The sequence below is a fragment of the Schistocerca serialis genome, chromosome 6, assembly GCF_023864345.2.
Source record: "Schistocerca serialis cubense isolate TAMUIC-IGC-003099 chromosome 6, iqSchSeri2.2, whole genome shotgun sequence".
Lineage (NCBI taxonomy): Eukaryota > Metazoa > Arthropoda > Insecta > Orthoptera > Acrididae > Schistocerca > Schistocerca serialis.
In genome coordinates, this window is record NC_064643.1 from 311,467,441 (window position 1) to 311,490,500 (window position 23,060).

General features: G+C 40.3%; 1 protein-coding gene and 1 long non-coding RNA gene across 2 annotated transcripts in view; one reads left to right on the forward strand and one right to left on the reverse strand.

Moving 5' to 3' along the window:
• Positions 1–23,060, forward strand: part of LOC126484552 (uncharacterized) — a 98,164-nt gene that overhangs the window by 10,712 nt on the left and 64,392 nt on the right. The window contains exon 2 of the long non-coding RNA XR_007587873.1: positions 18,157–18,334. This is a non-coding gene — a long non-coding RNA (uncharacterized LOC126484552). The remainder of the gene's footprint in view (positions 1–18,156; positions 18,335–23,060) is intronic.
• The window catches only part of LOC126484551 (serine/threonine-protein phosphatase 2A activator-like), a 340,077-nt gene continuing 328,897 nt past the window's right edge, over positions 11,881–23,060 (reverse strand). Inside the window, exon 8 of the mRNA XM_050108109.1 lies at positions 11,881–12,104. Coding sequence (XP_049964066.1) covers positions 12,003–12,104 — 102 coding nt within the window. The 3' untranslated portion in view covers positions 11,881–12,002. The remainder of the gene's footprint in view (positions 12,105–23,060) is intronic.

Sequence of the window (23,060 nt, forward strand, 5' to 3'; positions counted from 1 at the left end):
GACGCCATAAGGAAAATGTCTCTGTTATATAAATATGATCAAAAGATATGAGGTAAACAACAGAAATTTATACATAAACTTAAGCCAGCAAACAGACTGCAGAATCTAGATAACTTATCTGTTATTCTAAGTGGAGCTGGATGTTAGCTCTTGACATTTTTGACTGATGGAAGCAAGAGGGATATGCCCTCAGCTCTGAAGTGTAAACATGAAGGGCAAACATCCAGAAACAGTTGTTGAACCATATAATAGGAGGCCATTTGTTGAAACATACAATAGGAAGTCATTCAGTTATAGTAATGAGTGAGTATGTACAGAGGAGTAAAATAAATATAGCACACAAGACAGGTTAGAAACCAGGTATGAATACAAGCTTGCTAGGATTAGGTTATCTCAATACATATGTACAAAAGGAGAAGGTGGAGTTGTAAATGCTATTAACAGGATATTATACCCTAATCTGTCTGTATGTGTTGTGTGATGGAAAGGATAGGTGGACCTGGAGGAAAAGGATGACCTATATCTGAGAAAGAAAAAAGGGAATACATAAATAGGAATACTATCACTGTGCAAAATTAAAAGGTTGTTTAAGGATAATCTTTCTGCAGAAAGAGGTATATCTTGATGGTTACTACATGAGGAGGCACAGTTAGGTTCGAGGTTTTTCCAAAGTAGCAAAGTACATGAATTTACCTGAGTTTGTCAATCTTGTTAACCTGTTCCATATGCTAATATAAAGATGACATAATAAAGAGACAATTGTCTGAGATTTGTATGCTATCCTTCTGGACTAGAAATTGGCCAGCCAGCTGCATCTACACCAAGCAGAATCGTCAGCTAGGTGAAGCCACTGGTCAAATTGCTGTCAGGTAGTCCTTATGCTTCTGGGTCTCGAAAATTGCACTGCTGAGGTGAAGCCACCCTTATGTGTCATCACCTGACACTCCAGTCAGTCTTCAAAGTCCCTGAGTTCAATGCAGAGCATCTGCACACTCTTGCCAGCCACCTGGGGCTGCTTACAGTATATGCAAGTCCAGCCATAAGCTTTCAAACTGCCAAAATGTCTCCAGTCTTGTATCAGCAAGGCCATACATGCTGCCAGCCACTGTTATGCTGAGGCAACATACCACTGTCTCAGCACCCACATGCATTGTGTGGCTCCTGGATGCACTCACCAACCTTCTTTATGGAAGCAGTGCTTAATATTGAATGTCACTAATGAGTAAGCATTCTTGATTCCAGACTCATTGCATAACTAGAAGATCCTATCCTACAGATCCTGCAGACGCCATAAGGAAAATGTCTCTGTTATATAAATATGATCAAAAGATATGAGGTAAACAACAGAAATTTATACATAAACTTAAGCCAGCAAACAGACTGCAGAATCTAGATAACTTATCTGTTATTCTAAGTGGAGCTGGATGTTAGCTCTTGACATTTTTGACTGATGGAAGCAAGAGGGATATGCCCTCAGCTCTGAAGTGTAAACATGAAGGGCAAACATCCAGAAACAGTTGTTGAACCATATAATAGGAGGCCATTTGTTGAAACATACAATAGGAAGTCATTCAGTTATAGTAATGAGTGAGTATGTACAGAGGAGTAAAATAAATATAGCACACAAGACAGGTTAGAAACCAGGTATGAATACAAGCTTGCTAGGATTAGGTTATCTCAATACATATGTACAAAAGGAGAAGGTGGAGTTGTAAATGCTATTAACAGGATATTATACCCTAATCTGTCTGTATGTGTTGTGTGATGGAAAGGATAGGTGGACCTGGAGGAAAAGGATGACCTATATCTGAGAAAGAAAAAAGGGAATACATAAATAGGAATACTATCACTGTGCAAAATTAAAAGGTTGTTTAAGGATAATCTTTCTGCAGAAAGAGGTATATCTTGATGGTTACTACATGAGGAGGCACAGTTAGGTTCGAGGTTTTTCCAAAGTAGCAAAGTACATGAATTTACCTGAGTTTGTCAATCTTGTTAACCTGTTCCATATGCTAATATAAAGATGACATAATAAAGAGACAATTGTCTGAGATTTGTATGCTATCCTTCTGGACTAGAAATATCGGTAATTGATTATAGAATACCCAACAAAAAATGCTTGTTAGTTGTTCAAAACACGTAATTCCTGTGGTTCAGTGGCAGTTTATGAGCATTGAAGGTGTTTGATGAGGAAATTGGCCTCATGATGATGAATGTGGTGTTCCCTGTAACAACTACACACAGGAATACCCCAGTATAGCTCTGTGAGTTCTGTAGAATCTCACATACTCCTCCTACAGGAATCTCTCTTTTTTTAATTTTTTATTGGATATGATAGTTAATTCAGGTGGGTTTATAGGAATTTTGTATCAGACATTTGGCTAATTTAGTCCATGGAATTGGTGTAATGTGACTGTGGAGTTTACAAAGGGAAATGTGATTACTGTGTTGTGTTGCTACCCTCTCCACTTGGCTCCAATAGTAAAGTGTTAGGACCTCTTTTCAGGTCCTGTATGGGAGAACCCGGGGAAGTCCATTCTGTAGTGTATGCCGAACAACTTCATCCTCTGGCTCCTCAAAAAAGAATCTATCAGGGAGGGAATCTGGAGTGGATGATGGGATTTGTATCATTCTTTGGGGTCTGTTTCTTTCCCTCTTAGATTCTAACATCCTTATTCTTTCTTTTCCTTTCTTTCTTTTCCTCCTGGAGTACCTGGACCGTCTTTACCATATTCAGTAGTCTCCATTGTGGAACCCGTCTTACATCTGTTTATCAAAAACCTTTTTTCACAGGCTTGCTTGAGGTGTAGCATATGCCCAAGTGATTTCTGAAAGTGTTATGAGTAGGGCTGTAGAAGAGAAATCTGATTTCTGGAAGAAATGTATTTGATTAGATGAAATAGAGGTAATAGATATTTGTTTTCTAGAGTCCCATACCCATAGTAAAAGGAATATTGCCTTGTAAAAGGTCAAGAAACTAGGTTTGAACTTTGAATATTTACTGCTTGATAAGTATTTCACAGCAGTGACGGTGTCATTCACCAAAGGGAAGAAACCCTGGAACACAGCTGCACATGCATTTTTTAAAACTGGCAAATGATGACTGCCATTTCAAAAAGTTTATTTTCATAATGAATTAGATAATCTACTGTTTGGATGTATGTTCATGTATGCACATGTATCACAAAAAGGATGACACAGCGTAACTGCAAGCCAGGACAATGATAAACTTCATACTATGTTTGTGGTACCTGTTGGTCATGCAGTTTATTCCATGTGATCAAATCCTGCCTTGGCCAAATGGTGTAAGCCATGTGGAGGAAAAGTGGCCTTTACAATGCCTATGATATCATGGGAACAAGAGAAAACTTGTTATATACTCACTCAATTGGAATCTCAATTTTATAATTCATTGTTATAGTAAAGGGTTTGTAACCCTAGCTTCCAATGATAATGGAAGCACTTCAAGAAATGTTTGATCAGAAGTATTTGGTGAGTGTGCTGAAATAATAATGTGAGTGAGATTGAAAAATAGGAAATCTTATCTCTCAATCAGACTTTACTCTGCCACACAATAAAGAACCAGCAGAACATAGCATGGTACCTTCCCAATTGCGAATTGGTTCATCTGACCAGGTATTGTGAACAATCACCTAACACAGATTATTACATCAATATGGGAAACTACCAGAATGAAAGACCACAACCAGTACACCAGAACAATCTATTCAACTTCAGTCCAACAAACACAAATGGAATGAAGCCAAGAAAATAATGAGTATTCCAGCTGCAACAAGTTACCTAGATGACTCAGCCACGAAAGGTGGTGTTTTGCCAAAGTAAATTTCTTCAGTATACTACAAGGACTGGACACAATGCAGACCCAGCAAAGTCACCCTCCCACCTACTTAATGGAATCTTGTTAACAGAGACAAGCAGAGTCTTTCAGGCCTAAAAATTGTAGAAAGCTAAGGTCCCTCAAGGGTAACCTGTTTGTGTAGAGGCCAATCACACAATGAATTACTCACATCAAGTTACTAGCAGTCACCTACTTAGTAGTTTGATTGAAGAAGAATCCAAGGTTACATGTCTGATGTGGGCATAAAAGCATTCAACAGGTTCTGAAGAAGATAGATAATGAATTAATGGCTACTTGTACCCTCTCATCAGAGATCAAGGCAGGCTAAGAGGTCATCTATATAAATAAATAAAAAATCCTAGTCACTGAACCCAGTACACTGCTACTAGTGTGCACATTTCTGTCGTATTCACATGTCCTGTAAGAATGCAGCAAAATGCTTAACTTGTGTCAGAGATGCACATGAGTTAGATTGCAACCCCCTACCTCCCCCCCCCCCCCACCCCTCCCCTACCCCAAACAAAACACCCTCTCTCTCTCTCTCTCTCTCTCTCTCTCTCTCACACACACACACACACACACACACACACTCTCACTCACTCACTCTGCATCAACTGTACAGGAGACCATCCCATGAATGCCCTATGTACCCCAATGAGCAGACCATACAGAACATGCAGGATGGTTGCTCTGAAAGTGTTCCATGCAAATATCCAGCAGTTAAAGCAGTATAATAGCTACACCATGACGAAAACTGGATATGGCCACACAGATCTGCCATCTCCAGTTTGCTGTCGCTGTTGTAAAATACCTGAGCACTAAAGTTGCATCCTCATCTACTACTACTGAACTTTCACATTGTGTTATAAAATTTTCTACCATGCACATCAAGTCTGTTGTCAGTCACATAAGGAACAGAAATTTGAGAGGGAAAACTTTCAAAATTAACCTTTGCTTAGCATTCGTTGAAGGCAGCCTGGATCCATGTCTGCCAAAAGCAAAGGAAATAAGGAGATAAATAAAGAGAAACATTCTTCCTCTTCCCCAACTTGCAGAACTTCCTCAACAACAACTCCACACTAAAATATAGACAGGCTAACCTCCATTCCATCAGCACAAATTGTTGTGGACTGGCAAGACAGCCAATCAACGAGGACGGGAGGCCGAAGGGCACACGTTTAAGCTCATGCAGGATGGCATGAGGTCTGGAAAATGACAAGGAATTGAGACTAGCAAAAAAGATACATAGCTGCTGGAATACTTAACTTTAATCCAAATTGGTGAACATCGGTCTGACGGTACATGCATCACAAGATAAATAGCAAATGATAATGGCGCCTTGCTAGGTCGTAGCAAATGACATAGCTGAAGGCTATGCTAACTATCGTCTCGGCAAATGAGAGCGTAATTTGTCAGTGAACCATCACCAGCAAAGTCGGCTGTACAACTGGGGCGAGTGCTAGGAAGTCTCTCTAGACCTGCCGTGTGGCGGCGCTCGGTCTGCAATCACTGATAGTGGCGACACGCGGGTCCGTCGTATACTACCGGACCGTGGCCGATTTAAAGGCTACCATCTAGCAAGTGTGGTGACACCACACAAATGGTCAGTTGTTCCTTTATCTTAGAGATAGCAGATTGATTCAGGGAGGAAAACCCTACATTTGAAGAAATAATGAAGAAGGGCCTTCCTGCATCTGAACCCTGTGGTCCAATGCATACAAAACCTGGCACTCTAAAGCTGCCAAGTTAATTGTCATTAACTAAACATATCTCTTTCATTCCTAAATATAACTATCCTTCAATAGAATGAATATGACATTAAATTGCATAGAACGTAACTCCAGCTTTTATTATGTTCACAATTTCCAGCTGTCACATATCTGAAAGAAATTAAAATACGCCCTCAAGTTCACTCTGCTCTTTTACATTTCACCCAGGTACTTTACAACTTTCCTCCTGAGGAGAAAACTCCATCAATTTTCTGAGATAATGTTCATTGCCAGATCATTTCACTGAACACCAGTTATAAGCAGTTGGTGTCTGTATTTCCCTCCCCAAAATTACATTTTCTCTTTGTCACATTTACAAACCAGCATCACTTGTTTTCACAGAGATGGACTTACTGCTGCTTATCAATTAGCTCCCAACACCTTCCTTGCTGTTTGGTGACTGCATCACACACACCACTCCATTTGAGGCTGTACCAGGGCCTGCATGAGAGATGCACTCCAGGCATCAGCTTAATATGGTTCCTCTTAATGCTGGCAACCTACATTTCTTCCAGATTCTACACATTCATTGTCACACATGGATTCTCTTTCTGCAGCATAGAGCTTATTCACTCCAGAGTGGTCCATTGTTTCAGATACAGATTCAATGCACCATTTCCTGTGTGTAATCTGTTTGCTGAGCCATGTACAGTACATGCATAAGACAAGATGACAGCTCTTTGTAGCTAACTGGAGGCTCTATTCCTCATTGGCATACTTTAACAAAAACAGTTCATCTCCACTAAACACTCCATACCCTCAACGTCTGCCCTTTTGTATAGAAACCCAGTCCTTGTTTCAATGAGTAACACCAAGATGCAGTTCACAAGCAAATATCTGCTCTCTGTGTCTTTGAATGCCATTCCTTGATGGAGCACTGTATCCTTTTAAAAAATGAATGCAAAGAGCTGTCAAATTATCAGAAATAGCAAAAAACACCTCTTCATTCTCTTTTTTTTTAATTATTTTAACCATTCTACTCCCTCTTCTGTTGTTTGAGGTAAACTTCATCATGTTGCCAGCAAATGGTCCATCTTCCAGTATCCGGTCTGATTGTTCAGAACAATATCTAGGTGGCTCCTTTTGATACTGCCAACTAATTGGGCAGCACTTGGCAAGCTCTGCATATACCTTCTTAACTTGGAAGTGAGTAGTAAAGGACTAAGACATATAAGGGATGCATTAATACCTTTTTTTTCCAGATATTGGAAACTGAAGTGTCCAAGTGTACACATTTTGAAAAATTGATAAAGAGGAAGCTTGCAATCAACCAGTACCTGCTGAAAAAGACAAGAGTGTACCAGAAATCCATAATGACATGATAGAAATATTAGAGGAGGATTCCCCTTCCTATTTCACTTTGAAAAAGTGGACAGGAAAATTCAAGTGGGGTGTTATCCTTGCTAAATACCTCAAAAAAGGTGAAACAGTGAACAAGGCATATTACACTGCTCAGCTGAAGTGTTTGAGGGAGGCTATCAAAGTGAAATGTGTCAGAATGTTGACAAAATGAGTGCTCTTTCCTTAGGATAATGCGTCCATGCACACATTCATTACTGCGATGTCTGCCATTGTGTCCTGTGGCTTCAGACTGCTTCATCTCCTACCTTATTCACCCAATTTCGCCCCCTCTGACGTTCATCTCTTCCCTAAGTTCAAGAAACATCCAGCTGTGACCCATTTTTATTAGATGGTGACATCATGGTTGCAAGGGAAGAAATTTTTGCCATGAAGGAGGGTATAATGGATCTGCAGTACTGGTGGCAAAAGCATGTGACCCTAACAGGGGACTATGTTGAAAAATAGCCATAAACATTTGGGCTATTGAAAACTTTTAGTGGGTTGGCTGAGAACATTTTAATTACCCTTAGTACCTTTCACTTTTCATAATCGTGAATACTACAATGCCATTTTTACTGTGAAGAAGCTGGAGCATGTCCCTTCATTGTCACAACTTTTCACCCTGGGACCAGATGACATCAACATTCAGATGCTGCAACACCTATATCCTGATGGGAAACACTTTCTCCTCCATGTGTACAGTCATATTTGGAAGAACAATGTACTTCCCACACAATGGTATGAAGCATCGTTATCCCTATACCCAAGCTTTCATTCGGCTTCTACCCCATTTCCATCACCTGAAGTGTCTGCAAGGTGACAAAATGAATGATCAGTGGATGGTTGGTATGGTGGCTTGAGTCACACAAATTTCTAACAGATGTTCAGTGTTGCTTTACTAGGCATCTTTCTGCAGTTGACCACCTTGCCACCTTGATGACCAACATTATGGACAACTTTCTGTGGAAGTGTCAAACTGTAGCTGTAGTTTTTGATATGGAAAAAGCCAATGACACTTGCTGGAGGATGTCCATCCTTCATACAGTGGACAGATGAGGCTTCTGAGGGTGGCTGCCCCAATTTATTTGTGAGTTTTGAAAAGACCTGGTTTATAATATACACAAGGGTTCATTTCTATATGACACTTTTATTCAGGAGTATGATGTACCTCAAAGTTCTGTGCTGAGCATAACCTACTTTGCTACAGAAATCAACCCCATTATTGGATGTCTCTGGGTGGGTATCTCAAGCTCTATCTTCATCGATGATTTTGTGGCCTACTGAGCTCTCAGTGGATCTGTTTACTTGAGTACTGATTGCAGTACTGGCTTCTGCCACCGTAACATATGTCACTCTTACATCTCAGTGCTGCTCTTCTGTCCATCACAATCAAGAAATTCTAGGGTTTAATGCTTTACAAGAAACTATGTAGGCCCTATGCAATCTAATTGTCACCTCATGGGAAGTGGTCTAGACAGTACTTCTTTATCTGTATCAATCTTTAAACTGAATGAAGCTGGACTATGGCTGTATAGTATATTCATCTGTGTGACCATCCATCTTATGTTTCTGTAACACAATTGACATTGACAGTGTTGACTGGAATACTCTCTTTCAAATTCTGAAGGTGGCAGGGGTAAAATACAGGGAGGAAAAGGCTATTTACAATTTGTACAGAAAGCAGATGGCAGTTATAAGAGACGAGGGATATGAAAGGGAAGCAGTGGTTGGGAAGGGAGTGAGACAGGGTTGTAGCCTCTCCCTGATGCTATTCAATCTGTATATTGAGCAAGCAGTAAAGGAAACAAAAGAAAAGTTTGGAGTAGGTATTAAAATCCATGGAGAAGAAATAAAAACTTTGAGGTTCACCGATGGCATTGTAATTCTGTCAGAGACAGCAAAGGACTTGGAAGAGCAGTTGAACAGAATGGACAGTGTCTTGAAAGGAGGGTATAAGATGAACATCAACAAAAGCAAAACGAGGATAATGGAATGTAGTCGAATTAAGTTGGGTGATGCTGAGGAAATTAGATCAGGAAATGACACACTTAAAGTAGTAAAGGAGTTTTGCTATTTGGGGAGCAAAATAACTGATGATGGTCGAAGTAGAGAAGATATAAAATGTAGACTGGCAATGGCAAGGAAAGCGTTTCTGAAGAAGAGAAATTTGTTAACATCGAGTATAGATTTAAGTGTCAGGAAGTCGTTTCTGAAAGTATTTGTATGGAGTGTAGCCATGTATGGAAGTGAAACATGGACGATAACCAGTTTGGACAAGAAGAGAATAGAAGCTTTCGAAATGTGGTGCTGCAGAAGAATGCTGAAGATTAGATGGGTAGATACATAACTAATGAGGAGGTATTGAACAGAATTGGGGAGAAGAGGAGTTTGTGGCACAACTTGACTAGAAGAAGGGATCGGTTGGTAGGACATGTTCTGAGCCATCAAGGGATCACCAATTTAGTACTGGAGGACAGCGTGGAGGGTAAAAATCGTAGAGAGAGACCAAGAGATGAATACAGTAAGCAGATTCAGAAGGATGTAGGCTGCAGTAGGTACAGGGAGACGAAGAATCTTGCACAGGATAGAGTAGCATGGAGAGCTGCATCAAACCAGTCTCAGGACTGAAGACCACAACAACAACAACAACACAACTGATAATCGCAAGATCTATTTGGTCGCTGGTGCATTTCCTGCCAATCCAGTTAAATCACTGTGAGGAAGCTGATAAGCTACCACTATAACTGCAGCATGATGCTCCCTTTTCCAAATTCACTTTCCAACTGCACTGTATGTTCTACAGCTAATCTTATGTTTCCTTTCCTGATAACACCATTGACTGCCAATATGAGGCAAATTCTACTTCTTTTGTTGCCTGCTGCAGTTTGTTTTCATATTCTACTTTGAAAGCTACATCTCACATTACATTTTACACCCTGAAGAAGTGGGACCCTTTCCCCCTTGACTTCATGCACAGGTCTGTGTCCATCCGGGACCTATCTCACTTCTGGAGAACATTGCTCTGGCTTTGATCATTTGTTGGATGTTTCTGGAGTTTAGTAGACAGCTTTGGGACAGCCTTGTTGCTTATACCACGGGTAGTCAACTGTTTCTACTTACTGCCCACTTTTGTATCTCTATTACTAGTAAAATTTTCTAACAACCCACCAGTACTACAGTAATGGTGGAAAGTAACTTTATTTAATAAAATTTGTGGAGCAGAGTTGCTGCAAGTTAAAGCATATAATAATAATATTCACCAATTACTTTATTGTTCTGAAACAAGAACATACAGTAAATAAAAGATACAACACTATTACTTCTAGAATATTGGTACAAGAAGATGTTTGCCACAGAGAGGCTGCACTACTAATCCAATACACATTTGCCGAACGTCAACGTACGACTGAGAGCGAGGCTGGCCAGGCTTGATTCTATAAGCTGTAAATCAGAGTGCACTGAGAGGTTGCGTGCACATCCAAGAATGGAGGCCTATGCCAGTGCTAGCATCTTCCAACTTTTGTGGTGCACTGTATAACAGCACACCTGGTCTCCAGATGTGGAATATATATGGGTCACTACATTTATGTCAAAATTTTACGACAACCTAGTAAGAATGTTTTTAAAATTACTACTGCCTAATGCCCACCATGAAAGATGAAATGCCCACTAGAGGGCAGTAGGGACCAGTTTGACTACCACTGGTTTATACTGATGATACCATGGTAATGGTGTGGGATGTTCATTTGTTATCAGCAAATAGCATTTAGGTATTGCCATTTAGATTAGAGCTCAGTTTTTCTGCAAACTTCTTTGGCGTTCATCAGGCCACCCCTATATATCTGGTGACACAGAGTCTGTAAATGTGTTGTATGCTCTATTTCTGTCAATACGCTCCAGAGCGTCTGTGCACTGTACATGTACCACCCTTTAGTAAAATGGATCAAGATTGTCTTCACTCATTTGCTGATGCTGGTACCATTGTGTCATTTGCATGGGCTGCTGATAAGGCTGAAATTCTACTACCCAGATTTTTAGATATTTTGTCCCCTTGGATGATCTCAGCATTGCTACACATAGGAACATTTTATTGCTCTGGCATGAATACTGGTTATCTTTCTGTGAGAACAAACTCAAGGAGATTAACCCTTCCTCTTATGGCTTTGTGGGTTTCATCTCATCTATTTAACCATGAGAAGATAATTTCAACTAGACTACATATTGGGCACTGTCTTCTCAGCTATTGTCATCTGTTGATGACCTCACACCATTCAGCACTCAGTGTAATGAGCTACTGACAGTATGTCACTTTCTAACTAGTGTTGGTTTTTTAACACCTTACATATTAATGTGTGTTTGTTATCTGAGCTATCCAAGGTTCCAACAGATACTATGCAGGCTTTAGAATGCATTCTATGCTTTTCTCACCATAGCAGCAGTGCAAAGGAGATCTAATTTTCAACCTTGGATGCTGGTTGTCTTAGAAACTTTTACTGTGCAGCCTCTTAAAAAGTTGGGTTATTGTAATTGTTCAGTTCAGTCTCTACTATGTCTCTTTTGCTTGTGTCCATCATTAGTTCTTATAGTTTTACTCGCTACTGTCATTTAGGCTCCTATGTCTAACCTAACTTCAAGGACCATTGCGTGATTTTCTCAAAAACCAGTCTCTTTTAAGTTATGATTTGGGTGCTTATGATTTCAACCTTTTTGTTCCTTAAGGTCAATAACAGAGAGGGAGAAGGAGATCAGTAATTGTACATTTCTGACCATTAAAGGTGCAACATGGTGGAGACAGCATGCAATAAATATCAAATTAGCATGACATGTGCTACAAGCTTGGATATGCGAATGATTAGTATTTCAGCACTACCAAAAAAAGTTGAGAGGAACAACTGAAAGCTAGATCAGAGTTTTATTGCACAATCTCTTTGGGCTCCAAAGATAAGGCTGCATGCACTGAGAAAGCAATAAAGCTTAGTTTAACAATTCTGGTATTTCCATAATTATTCTTAAGAAACTGTGCCTAAAGTCATTCAAAAAAATTTAAACATCCATTCAGGCTCTCTTGCACATGGCTGCATTGTCATCAAGGAGCCAACAAGTGTTTGATGGACGATTTGGAATTTCCCCAGTACCTGTAAAGAAGAACAGTTATTAAGTGACACTATAAAAATAAGCTCTTTGCATTATCAAAACACAAATGTTTGAAATCCACTTTTTTTTTCAAATATCAAGCTTAGAGATCTTACATTTTCATAATTAAACATCCTGGATTTTCCATTGTTTGATCTTTATAATGAATGTTAAGAAAAAGAATGAAAATTTATTGTCTTCCACAGCTTGTGGATAGCATACATTTTGGTGGTGATAGTTCACAGGCGAAGGATGGAGAAGTGGGGCTCATAGATCATTAGTTAAATCCCAAAGCTTTTCACGGTATCTCATTGACTGATGACATGTGACACTGGTGATAGTGATTTTTTCACAGATGAGGCTGTTAATCTCAGTGTATCACTGCATCTCTATACCATCACCAACTGGTAGCCATGAGGGCTGTGAGCTGGCTCCCTGACCTCTCCAGCTTCCAGTAACTCCAGCAAATTACTTCACCACACAAGTCTTTGGGCCAATCAGTCTTCAGAGCAGAATATACGGACTTCAACTGGCTATTTCCTGTCATAGTCATAGCACCGCTGTAAGGTGCTTCTTTCAGAAGTTTGTTCCCGAAGGGTATTATGAATTATGAAGTGCCAGTCATCCTGTGGAAACCACTTGCATTAAAAACAGCCAGGTCAGGCCAGATCATCTCATTCTAGCCAGATTAGTGGAATTTTTTCCTTTACCTCCTGTATGGAGAATTGCTTCAGTCCCAGGGCAACCAGAAAACCAGTGCTGCCATTCATAACAGCAATCAGCACTAGCTGATGGGCACGGTATGGAAATGATATGTTGCAAGTGTTTCTCCCCAATTTAATTTCTGTAATAAAATATTTCACTATCTAAAAAGAAATATTACACTGGACAAGTACTTACCATAGAAATAAAGGAAGATTAGAGTTTAGCATTCCGTTGATGATTAGAAGTGATGCGTCAGTTTTTGTTGGATAGCATGGAGTGCAAAATTAAATACATCCTTTTGAAGAAATAATACTAGCATTTGATGAAACTGCTGAAAACTGCTGAATACCCAAATCAGTTTGGGCTACTGAAAACTATATGTTACTCTTCCTGAATTTGAGCTTAATGTTTTAACTGCTATGCCACTTTGCTCAGTCATCACACACAACTGTCATCAATAAAACACATTGTGATATTGGAAACAAAGGGGACCATGTTTCAGTAATGAAGGAAGATCAGGATTTAACACATAATTGATGATGATGGCATTGAAAATAGAGCACAAATGTTCAGTTTGGGTTAAGGATGGATAAGGAAATCAACCATGTTCTTTCCAACAGGACAATTGTGGCATTTTCCCAAAACAATTTAGGGAGACTATGAAAACTAAAAGCTGGATTGTAAGACAGGGAATGCACCACCATCCATCTGAATTGCAAGTCCAGAGTCCTAACATTGTGCTAGCTTTCTCAGTAACTCTATTTCAGTTTTTTGTAATATTCTGGGAACATCATGAAAATGAGACACACCATTCAGATGCCAACATTAATAGGTGTACACATAATTTTTCATGTTCCAAGAAAGGAAAAGTCATGTTTCTGGATGATAGATACCACTGTGAATATTTTCTGTGATTACCAGATGGTTTTGTTGAATTGGAAAATTTTAGTACCTGCTCTCACATCAAAATGTGTAAAGACTTCAATGACTACTGTAGCAGAATATTGCCAAAATATCTTTCAAAAAACCAAAAGAAACTTTTCTCAGATGTAAAGGCTCTCAGTGGCACCATAGTTGGTGCCCAGTTACTCACAGATGAGACAGAAACTGAAATTGAGAGTAGTAAAGCAAAAGTATAAATACTAAACTCCAAATTTAATTTTCATATCACTGAAGAGATGAATGATAGAGATATTAATGTCAGTGACTGCAAGAAATAACTCAAATTGTTAAACTGAACAAAGCACCAGGGCCTGAAGGTATCCCTATCAGATTCTAGACTGAATTTGTGGCGAGTTAGGCCATCTTCTAATTATAATCTACTGTAGATCCCTCAAACAAAAAACCATGCCCAGTAGTTGGAAGAAAGCACAGGTCACTCCCTTCTACAAGAAGGATAGCAAATGTGATCCACAAAACTACTGTCCAGTATCCCTGAAATCCCCGTAGAATCTTCAAGCTCAAATGTAATAAAGCATTTCAAACAGGATGATTTCCTCCATATCAACTAGCATGGATTCCAGGAACAGATAATCTGAAATCATTCACACTTTGTTTACATGACACACTGAAAGCTGTGGATCAAGGTAGTCAGGTAGATGCCTTATTTCTTTATTTCTGAAAAGCATATTAATATTACCACATCTATGTTTATTATCAAAAGTACAACTGTACGGGTATCAAGCAATATTTGTGACTGGATTGAGGATTTCTTTTGCCTCAGTATAGGTAAAGCACGTGGCAGACTGGTTCATAGGTAAAATACTAGGGAAATTCTATCAGTCTACAAAGGAGACTGCGTACATAACACTCATGTGCCCCATCCTAAAATTTTACCCAAGTGTGTGGGACCCATACCAAATACAATTAACCAGTGATACTGAATGGACACAAAGGTCAGCAGGATGCTTATACCAAGTGAGGGTGTCACGACATGAGTGTCGACACTGAAGCATGTGCTCAACTGTCTGTTCTTCTGCACAGTCACACTGAATATCATTTGTATCAGTGTATCCCCATCTTGCCTAGTTAACTTTTGATCTTCCAACTCCAGATCTCATTCTATTCAGGGACTTCCAGTTGTCCATTCCACGCCATAGCCTGGAAGTAAAGCTTCAACAACTCTTTTCCAGCCAGGGGGAAGGTAGGTCATAACCCTCCATAGTTGCAACCTAGCCTTTTCAGCAGTGGTTCTAAGTTCCTTTGATGTCCTAAGCAAACTCTTCCTTGACTTCAGTCACTGCGGATGCAGTTCACGCCCATACAGAGGATGGGTAATTTCCTGTTCCACTGCCTTTCTTCCCTTGTTCGCAACTATCTCTCTTCGAACAGGTGATGGTGCTATTGCTGCGAGGTGGTAAAGCCATTCAACTGGAGTGGATTTCAAGCAGCCTGTTATAACTCTGCAGGTTTTGTTGAGAGCTATATCCACCTGTTTGGCATGACTTGAATTACACAAACAGAACAGGCATACTCTGCCACAGAATAGCATAGTGCCACTGCAGATGTTCGGATTGTTTCAGGTTGACTACCCCACTCTGATCTGACTAGTTACTGTAGGAGATTGTTCCTGGTGGAAACTTTCGACTTGCATTTCATGCAGTGCTTTTTGAAAGCAGAAGATCTATCAAATGTCACTCCTAGGTATTTTGGAGTCTCGTATGTTCCAGTTGGACCATACTAAAGGGTTATTACAAATGATTGAAGCGATTTCACAGCTCTACAATAACTTTATTATTTGAGATATTTTCACAATGCTTTGCACACACATACAAAAACTCAAAAAAGTTTTTTTAGGCATTCACAAATGTTTGATATGTGCCCCTTTAGTGATTTGGCAGACATCAAGCCGATAATCAAGTTCCTCCCACACTCGGCGCAGCATGTCCCCATCAATGAGTTCGAAAGCATCGTTGATGCGAGCTTGCAGTTCTGGCACGTTTCTTGGTAGAGGAGGTTTAAACACTGAATCTTTCACATAACCCCACAGAAAGAAATCGCATGGGGTTAAGTCGGGAGAGCGTGGAGGCCATGACATGAATTGCTGATCATGATCTCCACCACGACCGATCCATCGGTTTTCCAGTCTCCTGTTTAAGAAATGCCGAACATCATGATGGAAGTGCGGTGGAGCACCATCCTGTTGAAAGATGAAGTCGGCGCTGTCGGTCTCCAGTTGTGGCACGAGCCAATTTTCCAGCATGTCCAGATACACGTGTCCTGTAGCGTTTTTTTCGCAGAAGAAAAAGGGGCCGTAAACTTTAAACCGTGAGATTCCACAAAACACGTTAACTTTTGGTGAATTGCGAATTTGCTGCACGAATGCGTGAGGATTCTCTACCGCCCAGATTCGCACATTGTGTCTGTTCACTTCACCATTAAGAAAAAATGTTGCTTCATCACTGAAAACAAGTTTCGCACTGAACGCATCCTCTTCCATGAGCTGTTGCAACCGCGCCGAAAATTCAAAGCGTTTGACTTTGTCATCGGGTGTCAGGGCTTGTAGCAATTGTAAACGGTAAGGCTTCTGCTTTAGCCTTTTCCGTAAGGTTTTCCAAACCGTCGGCTGTGGTACTTTAGCTCCCTGCTTGCTTTATTCGTCGACTTCCACGGGCTACGCGTGAAACTTGCCCGCACGCGTTCAACCGTTTCTTCGCTCACTGCAGGCCGACCCGTTGATTTCCCCTTACAGAGGCATCCAGAACCTTTAAACTGTGCGTACCATCGCCGAATGGAGTTAGCAGTTGGTGGATCTTTGTTGAACTTCGTCCTGAAGTGTCATTGCACTGTTATGACTGACTGATGTGAGTGCATTTCAAGCACGACATACGCTTTCTCGGCTCCTGTCGCCATTTTGTCTCACTGCGCTTTCGAGCGCTCTGGCGGCAGAAACCTGAAGTGCGGCTTCAGCCGAACAAAACTTTATGAGTTTTTCTACGTATCTGTAGTGTGTCGTGACCATATGTCAATGAATGGAGCTACAGTGAATTTATGAAATCGCTTCAATCATTTGTAATAGCCCTTTATTTTCAACTTGTGAGTGGCTTCCTTGTTTCTCAAATGAAAAGCACACACTTGGGTCTTTGAAGGATTTGGTTTAAGCTGGTTTGTGCTGTAGTATCTGGACAGATCTTCAAGGGCATTCGTGAAGTTGTTCTCCACTAATTCAAAATTTGTGCTCAGGGTGGCTAGAGCGAGGTTTTCACCATATAAGAAGCTCCAGGTGTTTGGGGCTATAGGTTGGTCATTCATGTATATATTAAACAGAAGTTGAGCCAAAACACTTCCTTGCGGGAGGCCATTCTTCTGTAGTTTACATCGACTACGCTGGCCTTGAAAGTTGAAGAAGAACCTGCAATTCTGCAGAAGGTAGGCGATGATTCTGGTTAGACCTAAATCTTTGGCCAGATTGTAGACCTTGACTAGTAGTAGCTGGTGACTGACCGTATCATACACCAGTAATAAGTCAACAAATGCCATTCCTGTCACTTTCTGAGCTTCAAAGCCATCTTCTATAAACTGTGAGAGATTTAGCAGTTGTCCAGTACAGCTTTTACCTGAACGAAATCCATATTGCTAAGGTATAAGTGAGGGGTCAATTGCAGTTGATAGGCGATTTAAAATCAGTCTTTCCAGCAATTTGTAAAGATGACAAAGTAGTGCAACTGGTCTAAAATTCTTTGGATCATTTCCTTCCTTGCCAGGTTTCAACAAAGCAATCACTTGACTCTTTCACCATATCTTTGGAATGTGGTTTCTGTTTACACAGTCATCAAAAAATTGGAGAATCCATTTCTTTGTATTTAAGCCAAAGTGTTTGATTTGTTTGGTTTGTATATCATCCAAGCCAGCTGATTTCCAATTTTTACTTTGTTTGATAGCCTTCTGTAGTTTTTTCATGCTGAATAATGATGTAATGTCATTACTCTCCTCTTGCTCTTGTCTTTGCAATATATAACAAAGATGTTGTAACTTACCAAACGAAAGCATTGGTATGTTGATAGGAGACAATAAAAAACACACAAACACACACACAAATTTCGAGCTTTCGCAACCCACGGTTGCTTCATCAGGAAAGAGGGAAGGAGAGGGAAAGACGAAAGGATGTGGGTTTTAAGGGAGAGGGTAAGGAGTCATTCCAATCCCGGGAGCGGAAAGGCTTACCTTAGGGGGAAAAAAGGACAGGTATACACTCGCACACACACCCATGTCCAACCGCACATATGCAGACACAAGCAGACATTTGTATACTTCTTTATCTGTTACTGAGTGTTTGGCCAGACATTCCGTTTCTGCCATTCCACATCCACCATATTCACCCAACCTCTCACCATGCAATTTTTTCTTCAGGTGACTGAAAGGAAAGCTTCATCAAGATATTGCAGACATCCAACAGGCTGTGACAAATGAGCTTAGTAGCATCTCAGTTGAAAATTTCTCTGCTTGCTTCCAAGACCTCCAGAAATGTTGTGAACAGTTTATAGATATCCAAGGGGACTACCACAATAGGAGCTAGGATCATTACTTGGTAAGTGCAATTTTCTATTTAAAAAAAAAATAGTATTACACACTTCTTGTTCGCAAATATATTTTAAGCCATGAATGCTTATGATAGCTATGAAAATTAAGAGAAACAGGGCTTCTATTTTTCACTAGGTGGCACTACAGATACCCTGAAGTTTACCTTTCCACATATTTCAAGATGTCATGGTATAACCCAGCATATTATGTCAAATCGCTGCCTTTGTAGATGAGTAGTTAGCATGGCTGAATGCCTTGTGAAGGGCGTGGCTTTGATTCCCAGCCAGATCACAAATTTTCCCTACTGAGGGACTGGTTGTAGTACTGTCCTCATTATTTCATCATCATCAACATGAAAGTCACCAAAGTGGCTTCAAATTTAAAAAAAAAAAAAATATTTACACCAACCAGCTGAACTCCCCAAAATGCGACTCCCAGCCTGAAATATGCCATACGCACATTTCATTTCATTATTTCAACAAACATCACGTAGTGAAAATGTAGCAATGTGTTAAGATATTGATTGGATTGTCCACGAGATAAGAAATGATGTGAAGAGCAAACATTACTTACTTAGCTGTTTGAAAAGCTCAATAATGTTTCTTAAAATTCAATTTTTTATCAACAACTCAGATGAGTTCCACCCTAGTTATAAAATCATGTTCACATGTTATGTTTATCAATTGTGTTTTTTCCACATTGTGTACAAAACTATACATGCAGATTTCCTTGAAATTTATTTATTACAGTGTACTTCTATAGACAATCACTTAATAAATACACAGACCAGGTACACTGCCTTGCTGGAACGCAGAGCACATTTTTTCTTTTATATTTTAGTCTCTGGTTACGTAAATGGTATCATAATCAGTTTCAACTTCTTAGTAAATCACCATCAGATCATTTGAATATTTTACATAGTAACTCACCACAGTATCATGTGAAGTTGCACTTTGATGAGTTACTGTGTAAAGTACTCTACTTGCTATCAAATTATGATATCATTTGTGTGACCCGGGTCTGAAAGACGCAAGTTAAAAAATTCACTTTATAATTTTTTAAAGACATTACAAATTCCTTCCATAGCAGTCTATCTTACAGAGTTAACTGTTGCACCTGTGTCACATGCAAAACAACTTTTAACTCTGATTGACGTGTCTTAAAAAGTATGTCATTCACATATCCTACATAAAGAGAAGTAGTTGAATTTAACTTGACCTCCTGCTGCTCCATTGCTGATTTCTTCCCATTCACTAATATTTTCTCTCCTCTCTGTATTGTTTAACTTGTTTAGCACCATTTTTGCATTCTCTTTGGTTAGTATCATTGAAAACAGTTGTTTTTAATACAATTAATTCTATAACAATTTATGTGCCTAGGAGAATAGCATGTTTACATAATCAAATTATTTGGATAGATCACAAAAAATAGCAGCTGGAAGTATTTCTTTATTTAAGGCTTGTGATACTTCATTAGTGAATATATAAATATCATTCTCAGTTGAGCAAGCCTTCTTGAGCCCAAACTGCAGTGTATTAAGAATATAATATCTGTTCTAATACGATACTACTTTTGTGTGCTGCCATTTTTCACAAGTCCAACACACAATGATCTGAAGCAAGTACTGGTTAGGGATCATTCACAGTTAGTTGTTTATTCACACAACCTCCATTTGACATTGACAAAGACCTGTCAGCTTCATGCAACACAGTTAAAATTTGACAAGTATGCAGGCACATAATTACTTAAAGATTTAGTTAATTCAAAAATTAATTTTACACTATTTATTCACATCTCATCAAGAGTAATTGCACACACTACACCCACACACACTATATGTATGTCCTACTACCAACATCAGTACTACAGTGATATCCCAGCCTCTCTCTATATCATTCTTTTTACATCCCCATTTGACTCTCTGAAAACTGAGTCATCACTCCATAATGAAGGAGTAGTGAGTTCTGGAAGACAAAAGAAAGTTCAAATTTTCCGTTGCAGATCTTTGGTATACAATTTTCTGGTAGCTTTCATTGTACTCTGAAAGCATATTGCAGAATGAGAAAGATGTTTTACTTTTTAATTTTATGTACCATACATTTTTTGCCAGCCTCCTCCTCTGTATTATTTAAGTAATCCATTGCTGTATAGTATTGATGTATGCTTCAGCTGCTTTTTTAAACATGTTGCTATTGGTTATCTCTTTTATTTTCTTGGACAGTTTATTATAAAATTTGATTCATGGCAGAAAATAACATTTTAATTTTCTTGTTTAATTGTTCTTGGTATTTTTTATCAAATCTGGCTATTGTTACATGATCATGTAAAGTTGTTAACGTTATAACAACCGATATTTTTCTTGAGGGAAAATCCAGGATGGAATGTAACAATATTTATGGTAGTTGCTACTAACCATATAGCAGAGATGCTGAGTCACAGACAGGCACAACAAAAAGACTGTCAGAAAATGAACTTTGATGAACAAGGTCTTTGTCAGAGATAGAACACACACACACACACACACACACACACACACACACACACACACACACTCATGTACACAACTCACACATGCATGACTGCTGTCTCTGTCTGCTGAGGCCACACTGTGGCTGCTGAGGCCACACTGTGAACAGCTGCGCACGCTGGGAGACACAACTGGATGGTGGAGTAAGGAGGAGTCTGTGGCAGGGAGGGCGAAGGTTAGCAGGGTGGGGGATGGTAAAGTTCTGCTTGTGGGAGCATACAGGGACAAGGTGGAGAGAGGATAGGGTAGCTAAGTGCAGTCAGCAGGTTAGACAGAGGGTGGGAGGTTAGCAGAAAAGGAGAGAAGTAAAAAGATTGTGTACATTGGTGGAATAGAGGACTATATAGTGCTTGAATGGGAACAGGTAGTGGCTAGAGGGTAAAGACAAGGAATAATGAAGGTCAAGGCCAGGAGAGTTATGGGAAAGTAGAATATATTGCAGGGTGAGTTCCCACCTGCACAATTCAGAAAAGCTGGTGTTGGTGGTAAGGATCCAGATGGCACAAGATGTGGAGCAGTCATAGAAATGAAGACCATTGTGTTGGGCTATGTGCTCAGCAGTGGGGTGGTCCAGCTGTTTCTTGGCCACAGTTTGTCAGTGGCCATTCATGTGGGCATACACCTTGTTAGTTGTCACACTCACATAGAATGCAGCACAGTGGCTGCAGCTTAGCTTGTACATCACATAACTGGTTTCACAGGTAGCCCTGCCTTTGATGATATAGGTGATGCTTGTGACCGGACTGGAGTAGCTGGTGGTGGGAGGGTGTATGGGACAGGTCTTGCATCTATGTCTATTACAGGGATATGAGCCATGAGGCAAGGGCTTGAGAGCAGAAGTTCTGAAGAGATGGATGAGGATATAGTGCAGGTTCAGAGGGGGGCAGTATACATTGTGGGAGAGGTGGGAAGGATAATGAGTAGGACATTCCGCATTTAAGGGCATAACAAGAGGTAGTCAAAACCCTGGTGGAGAATGTGATTCAGATGCTCCAGTCCTGTGTGGTACTGAGTCACAAAGGGAATGCTCATCAGTGGCCAGATAGTGGGACTTTGGGAGGTGGTGGGCGACTGGAGGGATAAGGCATGGGAGATCTGGTTTTGTCCAAGGTTGGGAGACTAGTTACAGTCTGTGAATGCCTCAGTGATATCCTCACTGTATTTTGAGAGGGACCACTCATCAGTACAGATGCAACAGCCATGGATGGCTCGGCTGTTATGGAGGAGACTTCTTGGTATGGAACGAGTGGCAGCTGTCAAAGTGGAGGTATTGCTGGTGGTTTGTAGGTTTGATATGTGCAAAGGTACTGTTGTAGCCATTTTTGAGGTGGAGGTGAACATTGAGGAAGGTGATTTGTTGGTTTGAGTAGGACCAGGTGAAGTGAATGGGGGAGAAAGCGTTGAGGTTCTGGATGAATATGGATAGGTTGTCTTCACCCTTGAGGATGTCATCAATGGATCTGAACCAGATGAGGGGCTTGGGATCCTGGGTATTAATGAAGGATTCCTCTAGAGGGATCATGAATAGGTTGGCATAGTATGGCACCATGTGAGTGCCCATAGCTGTACCCAGGATTTGTTTGAAGGTAATTCCTTCAAAGGTGGATTAACAGTTGATGAGGATGTAGTTGGTTATGGTGATTAGGAAGGTGGTTGTAGGTTTAGAATCCATCTGGCACTGGGAAAAGTTGTATTCACTGACGGTAAGGCCACGGGCAATAGGAATGTTAGACTACAGGGAGGTGGCATCAGTAGTGACAAGCAGGGCACCATGTGGTAAAGGAATGGGAACTGTGGAGAGATGTTGTAGGAAATGGTTGGTGGTTTTTTATATAGGAGGGTATGTTGCAGGTAATAGGCTGGGGGTGTTGGTCTATGAGAGCAAATATTCTCTCAGTGGGGGCACAGTATCTGGCCACAATGGGGCATCCTGGGTGGTTGAGTTTATGGACTTTAGGAAGCAAGTAGAAGGTAGGAGTGCAGGGAGTGATAGGCATGAGGAGAGAGAGAGACTCCATGGAGATGCTCTGGGATGGGCCTAAGGATTTGAAGAGAGACTAGGGATCCTGCTGGATTTCTGGAATGGGGTCACTGGGGCAGGGTTTGTAGGTGGATGAATCTGACAGCTGGCGGAGGCCTTCCGTCAGGTAATCCTTGCAGTTCAAATGAACAGTGGTGGAGCTTTTGTCAGCAGGTAGGATTATAA